This window comes from Fulmarus glacialis, unplaced genomic scaffold (assembly GCF_000690835.1).
Source record: "Fulmarus glacialis isolate BGI_N327 unplaced genomic scaffold, ASM69083v1 scaffold25775, whole genome shotgun sequence".
Classification (NCBI taxonomy): Eukaryota; Metazoa; Chordata; class Aves; order Procellariiformes; family Procellariidae; genus Fulmarus; species Fulmarus glacialis.
In genome coordinates, this window is record NW_009214006.1 from 1 (window position 1) to 21,405 (window position 21,405).

The window sequence follows — 21,405 nt, forward strand, 5'->3', positions numbered from 1 at the left end:
ATGGGGTTACAGAGAAGCTAAATTTTACGTATCATCATCTCACTGCTGCTAAATACTTTGTGATGCTTTGCATGTGAAAGATGGTGACATATAAAGATTAAATATAATATAAAGATAAATAATATAATAGAGATTGTGACATATAGTCTGTCCGGCTTCCTGTCATTACTTTTCAGCTTTGTCTGTTCTGGGATTATTTTTTTCTGGTAAACTTCTTGTTTGTGAGCTTTGGGTTAGAAGGACTTTAAGTTCTCTGGTGATAATTTGGGATGAAGATGGTAGCAAACAATCTTCCTTGAATAGACTTAGATTTTTCAGGAATAAAATAACTTCAGAGTTTTGAGAGCTGAGCGTTGCAATGCTGGAATGCCAGCAATAAACAGAGATTTAGGAATCAAAGTATTTTGGTTTAAAAGAAATCGTTTTTGTTGTGAGAGAATCTAGGTGTATGCCTTTGAATCACCTTTGCTGTCCTCTTTCTTTTGTATTTGTCTTCCTCTTTGTTGTGCTCACTCTTTATTTAAACAAATAATTTAAAGAGTATAAATTTAAATGAAGAGTTTAAAAGAAGAATTGTCATTAGATGGAGGTCCTTTAACTTCTAAGTTGCTTAAGTGCCAAAAGGAGTAGTAAATCTTGTGTAAAGCTGATTTGGCCTCTTTCGAGTTGAAATACAATTCCTCCATGTGCAGCCAGCATGATTTTTCCTGACCTCTGTTGATACGTTTAAGAGCTATGTTAGTGCAGGATATAGAACAGTAACAAGTTTATTTTGTGAAATGGAATCCTGAATTATAAATGTGATGAGATCATTGTAACAGAAATCAATGACAACTTCATTAGGTATTTGTGACCTGCAGGGCAATTAAGACAGCAATTTTGGAGACAAACTAGATGTCTAATATCTTGAATTGAATTTTCTTTTTCCTGTTTTTGTGTTAGGATAGTCATCTTGGCAAAATAAGAAGATAATAAGCAAAGTCAAGGCTCTTTCTCCATCCTCCTTTGATCATCGGCCTATTATCTTTAAGATCTTTAAGATGTGAAGAAACCAGGACCAGATTGCTTTCCCCCCTTCGCCATTTAGATGAAATGCTAGGTCTTCCTAGGATGCAAGAATGATTTTTGCTGTGTTCTAGTAGCACCTTCACATTCGTTCATGTAACCTGTTACTGTTAGATGCTTCTGCATACTGTATGCTCTTTCAAGAGAGCAAGTGTATGCAGAATAACTTCAATTTTTGAAGAAGATAGATAGAACATGGAAACAGTTTAAAACCTGTTTTATTAAAAACAGATTCCTAAATACTCTTGTTCTTAAGAACTTGCATTTGCAAAAAGCATCATGCACATCACATCACCTGCCACTGTTTCCCTTAGTTAAGGGACTGTTTATCAAGTCTTAGTCTTAACAATCTCATGGGCTTCATGTGCATGAACGTTGACTGCTAGAGGGAGAAGTGGTAAACAACCTCGTAAGTGACAGCCCCTTGGGTTTGTGGTAGGAAATGGTGCAGTATCATTCTCATGTCTTAAAGCCTGCATTGTTTCCTTAGTGTTTCCAAGGTTAAGCGTTTGGCTTCGTTTGAAATCGGTGGCATGTCGTTTTCGCCAGCACTAATTGTCAGAATAGTGTGTGTGTATTGTTAGTAAAGATGAAATGATTCACTGCCTAGTTTTAGTGTTCCTCCTGGAAGTCGCCCAAATAAAGTTCTTGATAGCATTTCCAAATGCTATAAAATTTTTAAAGTGCTTGAAGATTTCAAGGGAGAAACAGAGCCTATGGGTTTCATAGCATATTAGATAAACCTATTCAGTAGTTTGGGATGTGCTTGTTGCTGTGATTTGAAGGAAAAATAGTAGCAGATGAAAGGGCTCTACTAGACAAGCTCTGGCAGATTTTGCTTCAACAGCTTAAGAAATTACTGTCTGTTGACACCTTGCGCCATTTTGTAGGAGGTGAGTGCCCCAACAGCAAAGGCAGAACTGAGCTTTTGTCTGTAGCGTTCTTGCTTTCTCCAAAGAGGTGGAGCAATTGCTCCATGTGAGGACAATACCTTCTTGAACCGCTACAGTTTGAGCTGCCAAAGAGGCTTTCCCCAGCAGCAAGGAAGGCTTTCAGCTGGGACCTGATCCAGTCAAAAATCCCATTTCCGTGAAGCGTTTGCTTTAGAGGAACAGCCTGAATGAGCATGCAGGCCTACCGTGCATTTGAATGTTGAGGCAGTCCTTTGATCTGAGTTTGCCTGGTCCCTAAGACCAGGAGAGGTAGTCTCCCACTCTTTCATAGAACAATTTTGCTTGCGCTGATGTTGAAGTAAAACTTTGGAAAGGGCACGCTTGCTCAATACGTTTTGCGGGGTTGACAGTGGTCCATGGCTCACGATGCACAAGTATGCGGAATTTATCTGAAAGCAGAACACTCTTGATATGGCACTACATATTTTGTATTTTTATAAGTAGAGGGTATAAGGACTTTTTCTTATTGTAGCTGTTCAGCACTTGTTCATTGAATGCCTGTTCTCAGCTGATTCCCTGCTATAAGCTGTCCATGCAACCTGGAGAGGTGGCAATTGATCCGCTCAGGTTTAGCAGCCAGGTTTCTGTCCCTCGGTCCCTTGCAGTTGTCAGTGTCCCGGTTAGCTCGCTGCCCTGCATGGTGTCCTGGTGCCACAGCTGGTGGGCTCCTGGTGGGTTCCTTGTTGCCCGAGTGTTCATCTGCTCTGGACTAATGTACATGTGAGTGGGAGCTGTGGAAGGCATGTTAGGGAAAGGGTGCTCACAGGGGCAGCACGCCAGGACCAGGGGAGGTGGATGACTTGCTCTGCTAGCCCTGCCTCGCCTTTCCTGAGCAAGGAGTTTCTGCCCTCTGTTCCGAGGTGCTGCTCCATCAGACTTCAGATGCCAGCATAAACATTAACAGTTCTGCTGAATGTCTTCTCACTTCACCCAGGTTTCGTTCTCTGAAGATTTGATTACAGTGTAAATTCCAGATTACAGTTCACCAAATGAGCTTTGTAACATATGTCTGTTTTTAGAAATACTCCAAACCCATAAACTGAGCCCAGAGTCACGGGAATTATGTGCTTTAAACAGAGGCACTGGAATCCTGCTGCTCAGCTCAACCAGAGGAATAGTTTTATATGTTGCTTCTGTGTCCCTGTGTGTCTGTCCGAAATAATATCTGAAGGCTTTGGTTCACCTACTCTGTATGTGGTTGCCCTTGATACTGCATGAGGCCCTGTTCCAGGTTGCAAATGCAAACTAAGGTTTTCTTCCAGTGTACAAGAGGTCAGGCGTAAGAAACAAACTATATTAAATGTGTAAACCTCAGTGTAAGCTTTTATAAATAAAAATCGGGAGACCATGAAAAAGCATAAATGGAGTGAAGCAAGAGCAGAGTTTAGTCAGTATATCCAGAATAAACCCTGTATTGTGTGTGCAGTATCTCCCTGCCACACATTTGTCTGTGTGGGTGCCCTGAAAATGTACGTTGCTTCTTTTTCTTAGCTTTAATAAATACCAGGCAATCTAAGTCATCTCCTTTTGGGGACAGGACTAGTAACTAAAAACTTCTTAGTGCAAAGGGGAATTGGTAAATAGAGAACCAATATTAGCACACGAATTGTTGGACTTGCTTAGACTGAAAAATGGAAATAGTGGCTGGTTGTACCCTGTCAGTTTTAATAAATGCCTCCTGCTCTACCAGAGAAGTGTTGTTTTGTTCAGCTTCGCTACTCCTCTTTAAAAGTGGCTAGCTGCTCTGGTGCTTCATGGTTGTGAGGCTGACCATTTGTGTGAAACAAATAAAGTCATTTTAATACAGTCGTGTTTAGCAGGTCATAATTTACGCACGTGAATGTTAGTGTCTTTTGCTGTCACAGACTGGTTTAAATCTCATCAGGTTAGATGCCATCAGTGCTGAAGGAGTTGAGGTGACAAGTAGTACAGCTGGGTTAGCGGCTGACAGAGCGAAGGCAGGAAAGGTATCGACCAGAGAGTGTCTGTTCCTTTAGGGCACCTGTGTTTTAAGTGGTGTGATGAGTTAACGTGCATTGAGAACTATTTTGCAGAAAACATGCAGTCTTAATCTGAAGTGTTCACTAAGTGTGTAGGGCTGCCAACCAGCGTTGTGGCTCGTGGGTATAATGCTTATGGGTTGCAGAGGCAACCTCTGTCTTCTTTCCATCCCAGACCTTGGACATAATCTCTCTAAGGTAGAGTCTTTTACTGTCTCTGGTCAAAAATTCACACGTGAAACGTGGTGAAATTTATTGCTAGCGTTACCTCGACTGCGGGATTACCTCATGGCTCTGATATGCTTTTACTGGGGAATCTGATCTTGTGCTTTGCTGAGAAACCCCTGCAGTCTGATTTATCCCCTCAGTCAGCTCTTTGCTCTGTTTTGATGATCTTTTTTTTCACCTTGGTGAATCCCAGTTTAACAAAATGTTATTCCCAGGACAGCTCTCATGTCACTGACTCAGTTGTATGAATGGTTGGTTTTTTTCATGGGTGCAAAAACTCATTCTGTAAGCGCTTTGAGATTCCCCAGTGCACCCCAAGACAGGCCACGTGCTAGGAGTGATGCCTGAAGGCTGCTCCTGGTGCTCAGTGCTGCCCACCCTTAGCACAGCTCTGGAGCTTTTGGTGTCCTGCATGGACGGGGTACCGGCTGTTCGCTGGGTGCTATTATCAGCCAGAAGGACCTCCTGAGTGTCGTAGTCAGTGTTTAAGCCTCCTTCACTGGTACAATTAGGCACAATTAGGGAGCATCAGAGGCTGTGCAAGAGTACGTTCCTAGTGGTGGTGCTGAAGCTTGGCCTCTTTGCCTACAGCAGACACTAAGTGTGTTTCACAGCTGAAAGGTAGGACCTTTCTTCAGACGCTTGTCACTCAGCAAGTATCACTGGTGTCCCTGGAGAGGCACATGCTCTTTGGATGTGAAAAGTGGCTAGGGGGTTGTCTGGTGTTAGGGTTTTATACTTGGAAACGTAAACTGTGTTTGCAATACTAGGAGCTGCTCTGTGTCTCTGGTGGCTGTGTCTGGCCCTACTGCCTTGAGCTAGAAGTTTGTCCTCTCATCTGTGGCTGCAGATGTAGGAAGAGGACTTGGAATACCAACAACAAAGTGGACCAGTAGTGGGGAGAAGCTTATTCAAGACGTCTTGGAAAGAGCCTTTTTGAAAAGACCTCCTTTGCATTTGAGCACATCAAGTGAAGGCTTAGTATGAAAACAGAAAGAATGAAAATAAAATGTCACATGGATATCTGGATTAAAATTAATTTAGGGAAGAGGTATAAAGGATTCTTCCAGACATGCTGTGGATGGGATGCATCTTTCCAGGTTTTGACTGGTTTGCAGATTGGGATTTCCTGGTCTCCTTTTTCAGCTATAAAAATTACTTGAGCTGTATTGTTGCTCCACTGTATATATTAAAAGACATAAATTATTAATTTGTGATAAAGCCTCAGATACTGCTGGATGTGATACTGTTCTGACTCTTCAACACTTAGTGAACCAGTGAAAGATGAAGCTGAGCTGTTCAAAGCAATGACAATAATATAAGCAAAGGTTTAGCAATTTCCCTTACTAATGTGTGCTTAAGATACTGTGGTGAATATACCATGGCATAAACTGTTACTTTATTAAATATTTTCATTAATTATTTTCACTTAAAAGGTAAGAGTGCAGTAGCAAAATTTGCTGATGGTGCACCATAGGGGCATTATCAATACAGCAGAAATATTGTACAGGAAAAATGGAACAGGTTTGAGGTTTTCAGAAGTAGGAATTGGATGAAATTTAGTAAAGTGCAGTGTCATGCACCTAAGTACACGTAGTAGTTCTTGCTCCAAACTCATCAGTTTATGTTTTATTCCAGTGGCACTCTAGAGATTCTCAGGCTATTCCTGTAAGGCCTGCAAAATGTGGTTTGAAAATGCATGTCCATCCTAACTATTTTAAAATCGCTGTATGGGTATCTTCAAGTGGGGAAAACATCTGTAATTAATTATTAGTGGGATGACTTGTAACACCAGTGACTAAAGCTGTTGAAAAATGCCATCCTAGGATGCAGAAATCCAGGATGCTTCCATTAAAGACAGAATATTTTACTCATGCAGTCAGTTTTATAATCTGTCTCTTTTGGTTTTTTCTTTTTTTTTTTTTTTTTTTTTTTTTTTATTTATTTATCCAGGTCAGCCAGTTCAGACAGCTCTATTCCAAAGTGATCAATGATAAGCATGATGACGTTATGGCAAAGTTTGGAGCAATCCTGGCACAAGGCATTTTGGATGCAGGTAATTCCCCAAACATTTAAAGCAGTCAAAATTTCTTAAACTTGTTTGGCTACAGTATCTGTAATAGCAAATTTCATTTGGGAGATGAGGTGCTGGCTTTATGCCTGACATATAATAGTAGCAAGAAATCTCAAATTTCAAGTCATTTTAGCTAATTAAAGAAATAAACCCTGGTTTGTAGTTTCAGCTTGTATCAGCATGCTTCTGTTAGAAGAGACTCAACCCAGTCATTGGGGCAGAATTTGTGTCCAGAAGTCTGGACAAATATGATCTTTTTGCTCTAAGTCTGTTTTGTCACCCTGAATGTTGATTTATAGCATGATAGGTTGCTTCTATATTTTTCTAAGTAAGCACCTGCTCCAGAAATTTGGAAACCTTGTGGTATCCAGTCCTCATATTTTGCTTTTTCTGTTAAAACTTGACATAATCAGTTTAAAATATATATATATGTTTAAAATATGTTTTTAATAACTAGGTTTTGGCTCTTCCTGATTATTAAGAGAGGTGTTGCACAAAGAGGGAAGTATAGTTAATTGCATCAGTGTTATTTCAGAAGACCCAGTTAGTTTCACAGACTGTTACCTTTTTTTAGCAGAGGAAACATCATTTCATGAGTGTTAATGACTAAATGTTGAGCCAGGGATAGGATTCTCTGAAGTCATTAGCATTTCACAAGGGTTAAATTGCAGGGCCTATTAAGGAAGGCTTCTGTAAGCAAAGAGGACAGACAATGTTTTGTTTTGAATTTTCCCTTCTGCTGGAGTTAAGACTTGTACAGTGCTGTGTGTGTCAATAGCACCCCCTTTCCAAGTTTCCAAACACAGTTTCTCCCCTCTGGTCTCTCATGCTGTGGCCTTTTCTTGCCTTGCACCTCCTTACTCCCTGCGGCAGGTAGAAACAAGCTGGTTTTCCCTGTACTCCGAGATCAAGGTTAGTCCTGAAGTCACGTAAGCAAAGGAGTCTCATATATTTGTCTCTGTGGCATGGCTTGAGCACAGCACCATGCACTGTGGTTACACAGTGTCTGTATGAAATTACTACATCTCCAAGCCATGTGGTGGGGGGAGAAAAACTTAGGGCTGCCTGGACCTATCTGCGTAGAAGCAAGCTTAAAAAGCGCTCTTCCTGGCGGACATGTGGCACTCAGGCTGCTCTGTGCTCTATGACTAGGGCTACTCAGAGAAGAAAGCAACAGAAACCACCTTCTTTGTCTTTCTTGCCTCCCAGGTACCCCTCCTGGAGCTCACACTCTGAGCAATATTCTTGGCACAGCACTGTTAGAATAATTTTGGTCATTCCCATACTCATACTGTGTTGCTGGGAAGCCAGAGCCAAGCTGGCTCAGAGATTTTTCTCTCAGCAGTGCAGACCTGCTTCAAATTCTGACCTTTAAGATTAAATCATAAAAATGCTGCTAAAACCTTATTTGCTTCCTGTGTCACTCATGTATTGTATAATGACTTGGAAACCAGAAGCATCCAATTTTAATAAACTACATGTGAATTTGTGCCAACTTTAACCTCTTTATTTCTTGCTGAGCGGCTGGGGGAAGGCTGTGAACTACCCTTTCTTAACCTATTGCCACTTTCATCAGAGCCTCTTAAAAGAATAAATTCTTTTTATCTCTCCCATACAACTACAAGTGCTTATCTGAAACAATGAGCTATAGAATTTAATTATCACTACCAGGAAGAAAAGGTTCTGTGTGTCATCTGCCACAGTTGGGGCAACTGAGTTTCGGTTTTTTTGTTGGGTTTTTTTTTGTGGGGGAAGGAGAAAAGTATAATTCTCTTCCAATGATAGGCTTTGATTAAAAGCGCAAGATTTCCAGTGCGCAACTGGGAAATGATGCACTGGAGGTAGGTTTTTTCCTCTGACAATGAGGCAGTCATTAGACTGGTAGTTTCATAGAAGGAGCAGGGTACCTTGGGAGCACTGAAACGGAAATGAAGAATTTGGTCATTGTGTAATTGTTAGCCCTCAGCAGCTACATTTTTACTTCTTTAATAAAATAAGAAAAATGTAGACACTCTAAATTTAAACGTAGGGATTTTTTTTCCCCCCAAACCTCTTAACTTTTGTAATGCTCCCTTTCGTGTACAAACATGCTCTCTTGTTCCAGGCTGATTACTCCCTTTCTGTTCTTTGCAAAATCAATACGCTTTATTTTCTGGAGTATGTATTTGTAAATGTGAGCTACAAAAGGGATATAATTACCTAATTAGATGTCAGCATTTTACCTGCTTGAAAACTATTTTGCCCTCTGGACTCTAGGTATCGTCTCTGGTTCTTAATGCCACAATTCTCAATCGGTGGCGAAAAAAGGAGGAGCAGCAGTCACTACACAAATATCTGTGTAGTATATCTGGAAAATCCTTTTCTCGATATTTAGGAAAGGTTTGGGTGGGGTCAGCAGTGCAATGGGTTGGGGACAGAATGTAGCATTGGGCAAAGAAGTTGTTGACAGCCTGATGGTGAATGTACTGGATTCTCCACAGTTTGGAGACATTTGTAATGAGTGATGAAAAAGAATGTGTCATCCAAATTACAGAGGAAAGAGTTGTTATCTCTTCATTGCTGTCTCTCCAATATGCGTCTCACATGATGTGTTATATTTTGGATGTTAAGGACTTTAGTACGAAAACATAAACATTGATGCATAAGGTCTGCTCTCCCATGTGTTGAATTCAGTGCTACTGTTTCCCGCCTTTCTCTTGCCTGTCCCTGTTCATGAGCTCTTCATGTAAAGTTGGGTCTAACTCTCTGGTAGTTAGGAAAAAAGCCATTATCTTGTGCTAATGTTTTTGTCCATTAGATTAGAGCTGCCTTGTGTTTCATTGCCCATGTGAATCAGGTTGCTGGCACATGCTGAAATCAACTCTGCTGGGGTTTTGATGGCCCATCCTGTGAGATTTTGACTTTTCTGTGTTGCTGCTGCTATCAGTTCAGGTCATCCTCGTTCACTACATAGATGAAGCGGATTATAAGTCTTTGCTGATAGAGAAAGAAACAGTATGATATTGTTTGAAAATCGGATGCTGCCTAGGCCAGGGTTAGAAGCTAATTTCCGAGGTCCACAAAGCATCTTTATCTAATGACTGTTGTGCTGGTGTGTCGTCCTGGGCTACACTGCCACAGTATTACCAAGTGCCACCATGACTATGTAAAGAGTGAGTTCATCAAAGTATATAAATCATTGGCGTCTGCTTGCTGCACTGCCCATCTTGTTAACTGACATTGAACTTGAGCCAGCAAATCCTCATGGCCTTCAAAACAGACACTTGAATTCCAGCAAACCTTGCCACAGTAGCAGTGTGAACTCTGGAAGATGGACCCCATAGTACTACCCAAGGAGCCGTGAAAATTTTTCTTGTGTGTTTTTGGATTTTTTTCCAGGCATCATGTCACAGCTCTCATCCATCCAGCCAAAGATCTGGAATGTGTTCCCTTCCAGGTTGTCAAGTCTGCTACTAAATCATGAAGATAAATCACAGTTGTGCAATATCATGTCTCCCCACCTTTCCTGCTCCGTGCAAAACCCTGGGAGTGAGGGTGGGCTCTGTGTGGGTGTAAAACAGCAGAAAGCAGTAGCATGACAGCATCGTTTGAATATGAAATCTGTTACTCATCCAGGAAATTCCAGAGATTGGATAATACAGTTCTAAAGGTTAAAATAAATTCTGAAAATTACAGTCCAAAAGTTTGATAAAGTCTAGTTAAGCTGCTTGTGCAAAATTCACTGGGCTGCTTGATCCAGAATATCTGCAGATTACTGACCTGGCCCTTATACAGTGATGCAGTGAAGAAAAGTTCAAAATAAAGATGGGGGAGAAGACCAGAAATTTGAGTGTGCAGTGTTTGACATGTTTATGGATGGCACAAGACCTGAGGCAGTCCCTCCTTAATGCTGTGGCAAATTCAAGTACAAAGGCAAGAGATAAGTATTGGAGAAAATAATGAGAAGCAGAGCAGACCTAGCAGCAGTAAAAGATGAGACTGTATCATTGTCTGTCTTCAAAAAGGTGGCTGGAAGGAGTTCTCTAGTCAAACAGCAGGAGATGTATTGCTACCACAAAAGGAAAAGCAAGGAGATTGTATGTATGCAGAGTATCCTACAGGAGGGCATCAAAATCCTCCATCTTCCACTGCTTTTCCTGGGACTAACACTGACAGATACCTAAGATGAGATTACTGCTTTGTTCAGGGCTTTCATTACTTTTGGCAGCAAAAATTAATTTTGCTTGTCTTTAAAACTCAGACAGCTCCATTGCTGCCTGGCCCTATCAAGGTGGCTGTTTGTGCGAGGCAGAGGAATGCTACTCCAGTTTGGGATTTTCCGCTGTAAAGTGCTGTGAGTTTGCAAGGAGCGGGCATTTGTATTTTAACAAAGTTAACCTCCCTGCACCTGGTCTTGTCAGCAGTAATGGACTTGCCTGGTGCCCTCTTCAACTCAATTCACTGTGTTCATCAGAAGACTGAAGATCAGATTAACACTTTCTCACTCTGTCTGCAAGCCCAATCTTTCAATTTGGTTTCTGGATGTTTCTGCACTACATCAACATATGGAGTTGTTTTGGTCTCTGCTTTGCAAGTACAAAGCTAAGACTTGGTTGTCTGGCAGAGATGTAATTTTGCTGCAAAGTCTGCAGGAGCTTGTCTCTCTGCTGCTCAGATTGATAACGTCTAGAAGCAACTTCTGAAGTTGCTGCTGTTTACATTTTTTTCTTTTACATTTTTACTGAGATGGTGTAGGATAAAAACCTAGGCATATTTCTTCTGAATAACTGACAGTTCAGGGAGACAGTCACAGAAAGAAAAGCTTCTGTGTGCACTGTTTTCCTTGTGAGTCTTGTCTTGTGGATCATCTATATGCTATGTTTTAAAACTGCTTATGGCAAAGGTTTGCCTTTTTCTCCCCCGCTCGCTGCCTTCTGAATTGTACTTTTTTTTATATCCTGGCAAAATGAAGGGCTGTATTCATTGACTGTGTTTGGGTAATATCTAGCGGATAGAACAGTTTGGTTGTTACACTGCCGGTCTGTTTTGCTGCGTAAGCTGAGATCAGAGTGAAGGAGGGAGGTGTATTCCAGAGGAGAAAGCTGATAGTGTTGTGGCCTGGCTTGCACTATGTAGCCCCCTTCACAGCAGCTGTTTTAGAGATGCATCGCTCAGGTGTCTTTGTGGAGTACCCAAGAATGCATTAACTAACTTACTTCATTTATGATTCCTTACAGGGGGCCATAACGTAACTATTTCGCTGCAGTCGAGGACAGGACATACTCACATGCCTTCCGTGGTGGGGGTTCTGGTCTTCACCCAGTTCTGGTTCTGGTTCCCCCTGTCACACTTCTTGTCGCTGGCTTTCACCCCAACCTGTGTCATTGGCCTTAACAAGGATCTGAAGGTACGTAATGAGCAGAGAGAAGAGGCACTGATAGCTGCTTGGAAGATTTGAATGGTCTGGGAGGGGTGTGCATGGATTTGTTGGTTTTCTTTGCATGTCTCCAGCTTGTTTGTGCCAGAAGAGGCGCTAACTGGAAGAAGTCTGAAAAGCAGACTTAAATTGCAGAGCTGGTGGTGGGAATAGGGACAAGAAAAACTGTAGAGAGCAGACTTTGACCCCTTTACTTCAAAGTAGCTTACAAAGAAAGGAATTCTAGTCAGTATATGTGGGCAGAGACCACCCTGTTAGCACTCCTGAAGATCAAGGTTATTTAAAAAAAAAAGTGTGTCGCCCCCTCTGCCTTCCCATATAAATTATGTGATATTCTCCCCTAGGAAAGCTAGCAGTAGGAAAACAGAATTTGTTTGGATTCCTTGGGGATTAAACATTAAACCGAGCAGTCATGGGTACTGCACTTTTCTTATGCATCTGTTCTCCCAGCTGATCAGCTGTGGTATGGCCCCTGCAAGCTGTGTACCATGGTGGGTCTCCTGTGCTGAAGAACTGAGCTAGTAACTTCCACAAAAAAGCTGCTGAATGTGGCAGCACAGGGGTGTGCAGCCCTCTCCTGTCATTGCTGCAGGCTTATTCTGCGATGCACAGAGCATGCATAGGGCTGGGCTGCTCTCAGAGTCCCTCTGTAGGACTGAGCCAGCTTGCTGGATTGCAGCTGCTGGACCAAAATCTTATGACTCTAGGTTGCTCTTCTCCACATATGTCGGGCTGAGCATTGAGTCAATCTACACACAGCTCAAAATTCTCCCTCTGTTTGAAAAGGAGAGAGGTTTGCATGAAAACGTTTCTTCCTCCCCAGTCCCAAATACTTCACAGAGGTTGCATTGCTGCTCGTCTCTGCACCTCCCCAGCAGTAATAGGCTGAGCACCTTTTTCGCTGCTTGGCTGTACTGCCATTTGGACTCCCTCTCCCCATCCTTTGGAGTTTCCAGAGAGCCCAAACGGCTGTAGGTGAGGTTATGTTGTGTAACTTGGCTTGCATAGCAAAGCCAGCTACAGGCTGGATGTATGTTATGGGCTGCACCACACCCACCTTGCTTCCTCAGAGCAGTCCCTCTTCTGTTGTTGCTCCCTGATGTGTCGTAGGGGAAGAGAGTTGAGATACTGCAGAAGTTAATTTAGTTTAAGAATTTGGATTGTCAAAAGATGCTTTCTGCCCTTGCTTAAGTAGCCGAGAGTAAGAGAATATGTGGCATTAGTAACCCACTCCCAAAATGTACTGTCCTTTTGCAAGAGGTTAATGTCAGGCAGTGCTTGATTTGCCCTAGCGTGCATTGACAGAGCAGATCTTCACTTAGATCTTAAACCAATTTTGTGTTAATACGAGCAGGCACAGCAACAACATCAAAACCACAAAAGCTTCGAAACAGTGAAAACAAAGCATGGTGACAATAGCATGGAGAAGGCTAGGAGAGCTTGCCAGAGTCGAATTATAGAATAATTAAATAACATTGTTCTAGTTGAACTGTTGCCACTGATAACAGTTTTCCAGCTTCCGGAGGGGGAGAAGGGGAAGCTTGTATTCTTTAGAGGATCTGTGTTTGTCTCTGCTGGAAGGAAAATGAAGCTAAAGTAATTATTCTGCTGTGGATTTCTTTCCCCTGCTTTTCTCATCTCTAGAAATTTTTTTAACTTTTTGTTTTAGATGCCAAAAGTTCAGTACAAGTCCAACTGTAAGCCGTCCACATTTGCCTACCCCCCACCTCTCGAGGTACCAAAGGAGAAGGAGAAAGAAAAGGTATTTGGGCTAGCTTTTTGTGTTGCAAAGACTAACTCCTAGTATAAACATTGACTTTGGTGGCACTAACAGGGAATCTAAAGAGCAAAAGAAAAATTGGCAGGCACTATTGTCTCTGAAAGAGAATTCTAGCTATTTTTTCCTGCTGCGCCTGGGACTGTTGCTGATCATGGCATACAACTGCTGTGCTACTGAGCCACTGGAACCTCCCTTGTCTCCAGTGGTCAAGCAGAAGCATTGATTAATAAAACTGTTTTCCATGCCCTACTGATTTGTATGTGTGTATCATCTTTGTGTAGCACCAAGTACAACGGGTCCTTGTTCATGACTTGGGCTTCAAAATGCTACTGCAGTACAAACATTGAGAATATTAAGTTGAACACTTCTCGAATAGTCCCATATGGATGGACAGAAGTGTACCTGGGCTCAGGGCAGTGGGCCCATGGATTGCAAAAAGGTAAGTATGGAACTGAGAATATCTAGGTACTGAAAAGGAACAGATGAGACCTATGGAACGACAAGCGGGACAATAGTGAAAGCAATTTGTCTCCTGGCGTGAGACGGTAAAAGCTGTTGAGCAGACCACAGCAGCAGGCAGAGCAGCCCTTAGGGAGCAATTGCAGCAGTGGAGACCTGAGGCCTGTCATGCTGATGAATGACATTTTGTGAAAACTGTAAAACATTTTACCAGAATTGATTGCTGGGCAGGACAGATTTCCGAGTCACCAAGGAACCCAGAAATGAACTCTGATGAAAGGCAAAGCTCACTGCTCATAGCTGCTTTCTTGCCTTTGGAATAGGATGGGAATTGGACAAATCCTTTCTCTTTTAAACTTCCCTGGCCAAAATTAAAATGTGCCAAGAATCCACATTTAGCCTAGAAAGCCTTACCAGCAATGTGAGAAATGCGGTTGTTTCCTGTCCCTCTGAGCAAGTTACTGCTTTACAGAGATATATCTCTCTATCTGTGGATAGAGAGATGTGCTCACTGGAAAGGAGATGTGCTGAATTCTTGTATTCGAGTGTTGCTTCTGGGTACTTTCTGGCTTAGGAGTGCCAAAGTCTCCTGAGGGCTCCTCCATAGGGCATTTTGCGTATCCACTTCTTTAGATCAATGAGAAACACAGCTGTCTGATTAGGACAGTGGAACAGCTTTAGGTCATTCTAAAGAGTATCTATATACATGTTTCTTTACCTTGGAGACTCTGGCAATGGGTTTTCTTATAACAAGAATTCCATTTGTTACTCTGTTAAAAATAAATAAACAAACCTCTCATGTAGAGACCCAGACAGTAATGATTAATCTCTAAATTAGGAAGTTTGCTCTCCTGCTGCATATGTGGCTGGACCCCAGTCTGCATCCATGGCATTTTTTTGTCCCATCTGTGCCATTTATTTGCTTTGACAGTAGTGTATTTGTCCCTTAAACAGAGCAGTGGGTAGGAAGTGGAATTGATCTTATTGACACCTGCACTGAGAACTGACGTAATACTGATTTCCCTTTGTTCCCCTGCCTGGGGAGCTGAAGCACAGCGTACAGTGTTGCAGTCACGCTGAATGCCTCCTCTGTTGACATATCCAGGTTTCCACTGCTGTGCTGTCCATCACTGCAAAAGCCAAAAAGAAGGAAAAGGAGAAGGAGAAAGAGAAGAAGGAGGAGGAGAAGATGGAAGTGGTGGGTGCAAACATTGAAACTTAAATGTCTTCTTCCCCCCCTTATAAATGCGGAAGGTGTATCATAAAAGCTGGCACCCACTTCACGCTGTTCCCGCTGCCACCTGTGTTGGTTCTGAGCAAAGCATTAACATACGTTTCAGTGTACTGCATCCACTGGTTAGCATCTTTACTCTGTGTGTGCTGTTAAAGGCAAGAGGTGGTATTATTTATGAATCCATTATTTTTGAGAAATAAATCTTTCCTCAGTATTGTTAAGTAACTGACTTCCTCAAAGGCAGAAGGTTGTTTTGACAAATTTGTGTGCCTTTAACTGCATGAACCTTTTGTGCATTATTTCATTGCCTGCCTTTTCTAGACCAAGGGAATTTTATCTCTTATCCATGTACTTTTCCTATTAATGTGGAAAAAGTCTTACTAATTTCATGTCCTTGGTACCTCTGACCTTTTAAAAAGAACTCAATGTTGTAGCAGTTGCTTGATGGTGTCTAATTCAGTTATGAGCACTGAAGAGTTTAAACTTTCTGGTTTTGGACATGTTTAACCCCCTATTCTGAAACGTTCACCTTCTTGGCAGCAATTTCTTATGTGCTTTGCCCATCTATCAAAATGCCAAACGTTTATTCACACCCACCTCAGGACCAGTTGAGCTTTGAGCACAGGATCCATACACTGCTCAGTAGTTATGGTGATTGCTTTGGTCCTCTGATGATTTCTTTCAGCTCATAGACCTGACACTGGAACTTGTCATCGTCATCTGTGAATAACATGTCAACCTGGAGCAAGCTGAGGGATAGAGAAATGGCTGGATAATGAATTTTTGGTGGTTGCTGTAATTTGGAAAACACTTGGCAGCTAAAATTCTTGCTGTACCCTGACAAAGAACCCTTCATTTTGTGCTCTACTAACAGATGCAAATATGCCAAGAACAACTATAAGCTGAAAATGAGTTATGCTGACAAGCTCAGTAGAAACCTTTCTCATTCCACTTTAACATCTCTGTGAGAAAAGCAATGTGGTCACAGAAATTTTTGCCTCTCTTTAAAATTAAAGAAACACACAAATAGTATGTGAAGAGAGTATGGCATAAGATGAAAGGTGTATGTGTAGAATAACCTTCTGAGACCTACTTAAATGTGGCCATGTTGTAGGCACTGAACTTTGTACAGTTGGCTCAGAAAATGAATCATATCATGCGTGCAAGGTAGAATCTCTGTTTTTTGTCTTTTTCCACTTTTATCAATGTTTGCTTGTCATCAAACATTGCCTTTTCTTCAAATTATTCTTACAGCACTATGTACTAAGCAAAATGTGCAGAACAAATGCATGTTTATTCTAAATTTGCTACAACTTACAGTTAAGTACAGTTGTTGAGAGGAAGCAGTATATCAGAAGGGATTCACGTGTCGTGTGTGTGTGTGTATGCTCCAGATGTCTGAAAAGTTTTCTTGGCTGAATCGAGCAGAAAAACGAGGATAGTAAAAAGGGAGCTTGCTGCCACCTGCTGTGTTTGAGTCGAGTGTTTTGCCATTGTCCTAATGTTTTAGAGGTATAATTGCTTTCCTGTTTTTATTTTATGCCTGTTATATGACTAGTAATCCATAGCTTCCAAGAGACCTGCACAGTGACAAGCAGTCACTGTGCCAGAGGAAGTCCTGTCTGCTGTGGCAGGACGTGCCATGCATTTGGTGGTGTCCTGATCATTTCCTATTGGTTGTTTCTGTCTTTTCTGCAGTCTTTTTTGTTTGCAACTCAGATGTTCCCGAGCAGGAGGGAAAACATTATCCATGTTCTTAAGTATGTAAAGGATGCTGTGTTTTTTCCTTCTGAGCTTTTGCCTCCAGCTGCTGAGTCATTGGTAAAGGAGGGTTTAACTGCAATTCCCTAGGGAGTCACTGAGGTCGAGTCATTTTGGTTGAGCTGCTGTCAGTGATGGCTGTATAGCTGCAAAAATACAAGGGCAGCTTTTGGCAATTTTCATGTGCTTAGTAATGATATTAAAGAATCTTCAGCTGTGAAGAAAAAGTGGTGAGTTTACAGAGGAAGTATTAGAAAGGGAAGCCAGAGGTAAACTGTTCCACTGCCACCTCTTGTTGAACTTATTTTCACCTGCAGTTGAGAGCGAGGCATTGCCATGGTGAGAGTACTTAGATCCACACTGGCATTGCCTGTGCCAGCTGATAGATATGTGTTAGGTTGTTCCTCAGCAGGAGGATGGCTTCTCACCGTGCTCTGGAATTGCTGCCTGTGTTAAGAGTAGCAGGTTGTACCTTACCCTCCTGAGTTGTGAAAGGGCTACTGTTAAAATCATGTTGATGTTCTGTTCCCCTTCCATAGGATGAGACTGAAAAGAAGGATGAAAAAGAAAAGAAAAAAGAGCCTGAACCCAACTTCCAGCTTCTGGACAACCCAGCCAGAGTCATGCCTGCTCAGCTGAAAGTTCTCACTATGACAGAGAGCTGCCGATATCAGCCTTTCAAACCAGTAAGCGTCACCTTCCTAGTCCATGTGCTTGACAGAGCGTTCCCAATGCTGGGCTAGTGCGTAAGGACCCAGAATTTCTGTGTGTACTTGGGAATGCCACTCACAGCTGTTGCATCACTGTAATGCATTACAGAGATTTGCGACTTCACTGCTGTCGTATTTGCTTTTTAATGTCCCTCTCTCTAAATGATCAAATGTAGTTCTAGTTGGGGGAAAGACAGAGCTGCTGCAAACCTTTTCACCATGCTAATGCTGCTTTATTTTTCTTTCTTCTTCTACATACGTCACATGCTGTAACCTGGATATCAATCAGATATACTCTTTGTATTAATGACGTTGCTGGGGACATAAAGACTGAGCCATGATCTTTACAATGGGCTGAGAAGTTATGCAGGCTCATTGTCAAAGCGATGAAATACATTAGGACTTGTGCTGGGGCTTTATTATTCTGCAGTGGGGTTTATACCTAAATGGAGTATTTTTTTCATTAAACAGATTTCTTATTCAGTTACATCGACCTTAGAAAAGTGCTTTCATCTTCTGTTAACACAGAGAAGAGATAGCATGTGATTGTCAGATGGAGAATGAAAAAGGCTTTTTACTATTAGCCCAACGGGTACCTATCTTTTGTGAGATGCTCAAATATATTGCAAAGCTAATAAGCTTGCTCCTGACCTCTAAATCTCCTGAGTCAAATTCTTCTGGCCTTTATTTTCGTTCAAGAAATAACACCCTTGACTTCCCCCTTTTGCAGGATTATGCATGGGAAAACTGTATTCAGAAGAAGTAATATTTTTTCCAGGAAAGTAGTCCTGTTTTTAGTAAATAGATTTCCTGGAATTCCATCAGCACATTGGAATTCTCTGTGCATCGTCCCCTTTTGAAACGTCTCCTTTAGCATAGCTGTGGAAGGATTTTTCAGTTTCTACCCTTTAAAGAGAGGAGGTGACCCAATTGGTATTTGGGAAGATCTGCGATGTGGTCCAGTAAGTGTCCACTCATGCAGCTGAAATGTGGACGTATGTAGCTGTTTGCTTCAGTTTCAAAAGAAGCCGAGTCCTTGGTGAGGGGAGTGCAGTTTCCTGCCTTAACTCCCCTGTAAATAGGTTTTGAAGAGACCAGAACAGTGCAGGTTTTTTTTCTGGGATTAGGGTGTGTAACCAAGGAGGCTCTCAAAACGGAGCTGATCTGGAGCTTTGCTCTGCTTTGGGGAACGCCAGAGTAAAAGGCTTCTTTGAAATGCTGTTTGTAGCCTGGAATCCTGCTGTGGTCAAAGCTCTGATCCCAGCCAGGCGTGACACAGCACTGCCTCTTCGCACCTCATGTTTCAGTCCTGGAGACGCACCAATTTGCTTTAGCCTGCCAGGATGTTTGGTTGTGATCTTTGTAATTAATTCCCCTTTGTTTTACAAGGTTTTGCTAATAGGATTCCTCAGTCAGTGGAAGCTAGTGATCAGATTAGTCTCTGTTTCAGATAGCCTCCTGGGAGGTGGCTCCACAGAGAGGCTTCACTAAGCTTTGTTGCCCTGAAAAGATGAGCCTTATAAAGCAATTATGGTTTAATTAGTTTTCATGTGGAAGCCCCAGACTGGGGCGGGGGTAAAGCTGTGAATCCAGATGCCATCTTCTATCGAACTGAGACTTAGATAGTGGAAATACAAACTGTAGCCTGGATAGGCTCTGTCTGTTCATCCCCTTATCAGGCAGGGATCCGGGTGGGCGTCAGAAGCTTTGCTCTCTGAAACTCACTCCTGCTGAGGTGTCTCATACGGCCTAGGATAAACACAAATGCTGCACCATGAGGCAGAGGTGAGCAGCTCTAATGCTTGCTGCACTTGTCTTGCAGCTTTCCATTGGAGGCATCATCATTCTGAAGGATACCAGTGAGGATATGGAGGAGCTGGTTGAACCTGTAGCAGCTCATGGTCCGAAGATTGAGGAAGAGGAGCAGGAACCTGAACCACCAGAGCCCTTTGAGTACATTGATGATTAAGACCTGAGGTACAGTGTAGCGTGCAGAGTCACCTTTGTTAATCCCAATGAAGGAAGAGCCTCTTTGGATCAACTGTGAAACAGTTGCCAGGACTCAGCACTCTTGTTTTAGCTCTTTGACAGCTCCTGCGCCAGATTCAGGAACATACACTCTGCCCTGATTTGAAGAGTTTGACAGCAATAAAAGAGAAATCCAGATCAGGCCTGACCCAGTCATACTGGATCTGGTCTCTAATCTCGCAGGCTTGGCTACTCTTGAGTAGAGCCTTGCTGGGCAGAGTTAGAGCAGTGGGGTCACAGGCAACAGCTGAGCTGGGAATAATAAGCTCATGAAAAATGGTCCCAGAAGGGCAAGTGGTTTATGTAACAAAGCTGTCATCTGCTTGACCTCAGTGTGGCAGGATTGGTCGAAAGAGAACTACTACTCTGCTTTCCGGGGTTGTCTTGTCTTCCAAGCACTTCTTAGCAGAATTTAAAGACACTCCAGTCGTGGGCTCTGTGGTGCTCTCTGAGCCCGACTTAACGATCCTTGTAGATCTGTTCCAGGCAATGAATGGTGCAGTTCTCAGGTTCCTTGGTTAAAGTGCCTGAACTGATGTGCAAGTTTCTCACTGAGAGGCAGAAACCCTGTTGCTTTATTTCCAAATATGGGCTGGCATGTCCCAGTGCTCCCAAGAGCAAAGATTATGCACTTGAATTGGTGGACGGGCAGGAAAACAAACTCCTTGCTAAAAACTGTTAATGTTGCGTCAGTGGCAGGCTCGGGTGAGTGTGTGGGGCCAACTACAAGAAGCCTTAGTTAAATACATTTGCTTTTCTGATTTCTCTCTCCTCCTCCTCCAGGATCATGTCCTCTAAAGAAGACACTATGCTTGATATCAGAAAGACAGACATGAAGACCTTCCTATCGAGAACTGCTGTTCAGTGCATGCAACCCCCATCTGTGCTGAGCTAAAGCTGATAGTCCGTGTTTTATGGCTGAAGAACAGATATATGCTATTTAGTGTACTCTTTCACAAAACCTTGTTTTCAAATAAATATATTAAAAACTCTTGACAGACAACTTGCTGCTTTAAAAAAAAAAAAAAGGAAGCCTAACCTGAAGCTAACACCCCAAATGTTAAAAACTAGACCCAAGTTGTGCATCTTCCCCCAGCAAAGCTTGATTGACTCTGCTCCTCTGTAGAGTCGTCGGGATCTGTGCACATCTCTGCTTTCTCTAGTGCTTGTTTAGGCTGAGAAAGGTCACCAACTCCAGTCTGGCCCAGCCGTAGCTCTGATGCTGCAGAGAGGGCAGGTCTCTACTTGCCAGCAGCTGTCCAGATGAGGTCTGCTTCCAAATTACCTCTGTGATACTGACTTTGCACTGATCTTCCCCCTTGCTCAGCTCATCCTGGTATTCATGTGACAGTATGGGGCTGACAGAAGGGCTCTGGGTATAAGTGATGGGGAAATGGGGCATGTTTCTCTTTGTTTCACAGAATCCCCTTTTTTTTTTTTTTCCTGTGTGCTTTCACTGCGTTCACCAAATATGAACATAATAGCTGATGTGAGCAGGCAGCTAGAAATACATTACAGGCCTAGATGGGGTGAATCCAGACATGCAAGTTGTTACACTGATGTGCCTCATTAGCCAAGGCGGGATTTACAGTCAGGGGTATGGAATGAGCAGCAGTCAGAAGGAAAGAATGCAGCTCGACCGTTCGCTGTCGGCCCAGCCGGCCCTTCACCTGTTGGGCTGTAACGCTTCAAAGGGT

General features: G+C 42.5%; 1 protein-coding gene across 1 annotated transcript; it reads left to right on the forward strand.

Moving 5' to 3' along the window:
- Nucleotides 1-6,197: 6,197 nt before the first annotated feature.
- On the forward strand, nt 6,198-20,706 carry LOC104077253 (26S proteasome non-ATPase regulatory subunit 1-like). Its single transcript, XM_009578410.1, has 7 exons — nt 6,198-6,302; nt 11,537-11,706; nt 13,406-13,498; nt 15,081-15,173; nt 17,510-17,656; nt 19,503-19,657; nt 20,492-20,706. The coding sequence occupies exons 1-6, from the start codon at nt 6,257-6,259 to the stop codon at nt 19,647-19,649; spliced, it is 696 nt and encodes a 231-aa protein (XP_009576705.1). The 5' UTR covers nt 6,198-6,256; the 3' UTR covers nt 19,650-19,657; nt 20,492-20,706.
- Nucleotides 20,707-21,405: the final 699 nt, after the last annotated feature.

Bases quoted from the DNA above. Each gene is read 5' to 3' on its own strand.
- LOC104077253 (XM_009578410.1), top strand. From the start codon at position 6,257: ATGGCAAAGTTTGGAGCAATCCTGGCACAAGGCATTTTGGATGCAG. The intron at 6,303-11,536 runs GTAATTCCCCAA...GATTCCTTACAG, and splicing joins ACAAGGCATTTTGGATGCAG to GGGGCCATAACGTAACTATT. The intron at 13,499-15,080 runs GTATTTGGGCTA...TGACATATCCAG, and splicing joins AGGAGAAGGAGAAAGAAAAG to GTTTCCACTGCTGTGCTGTC.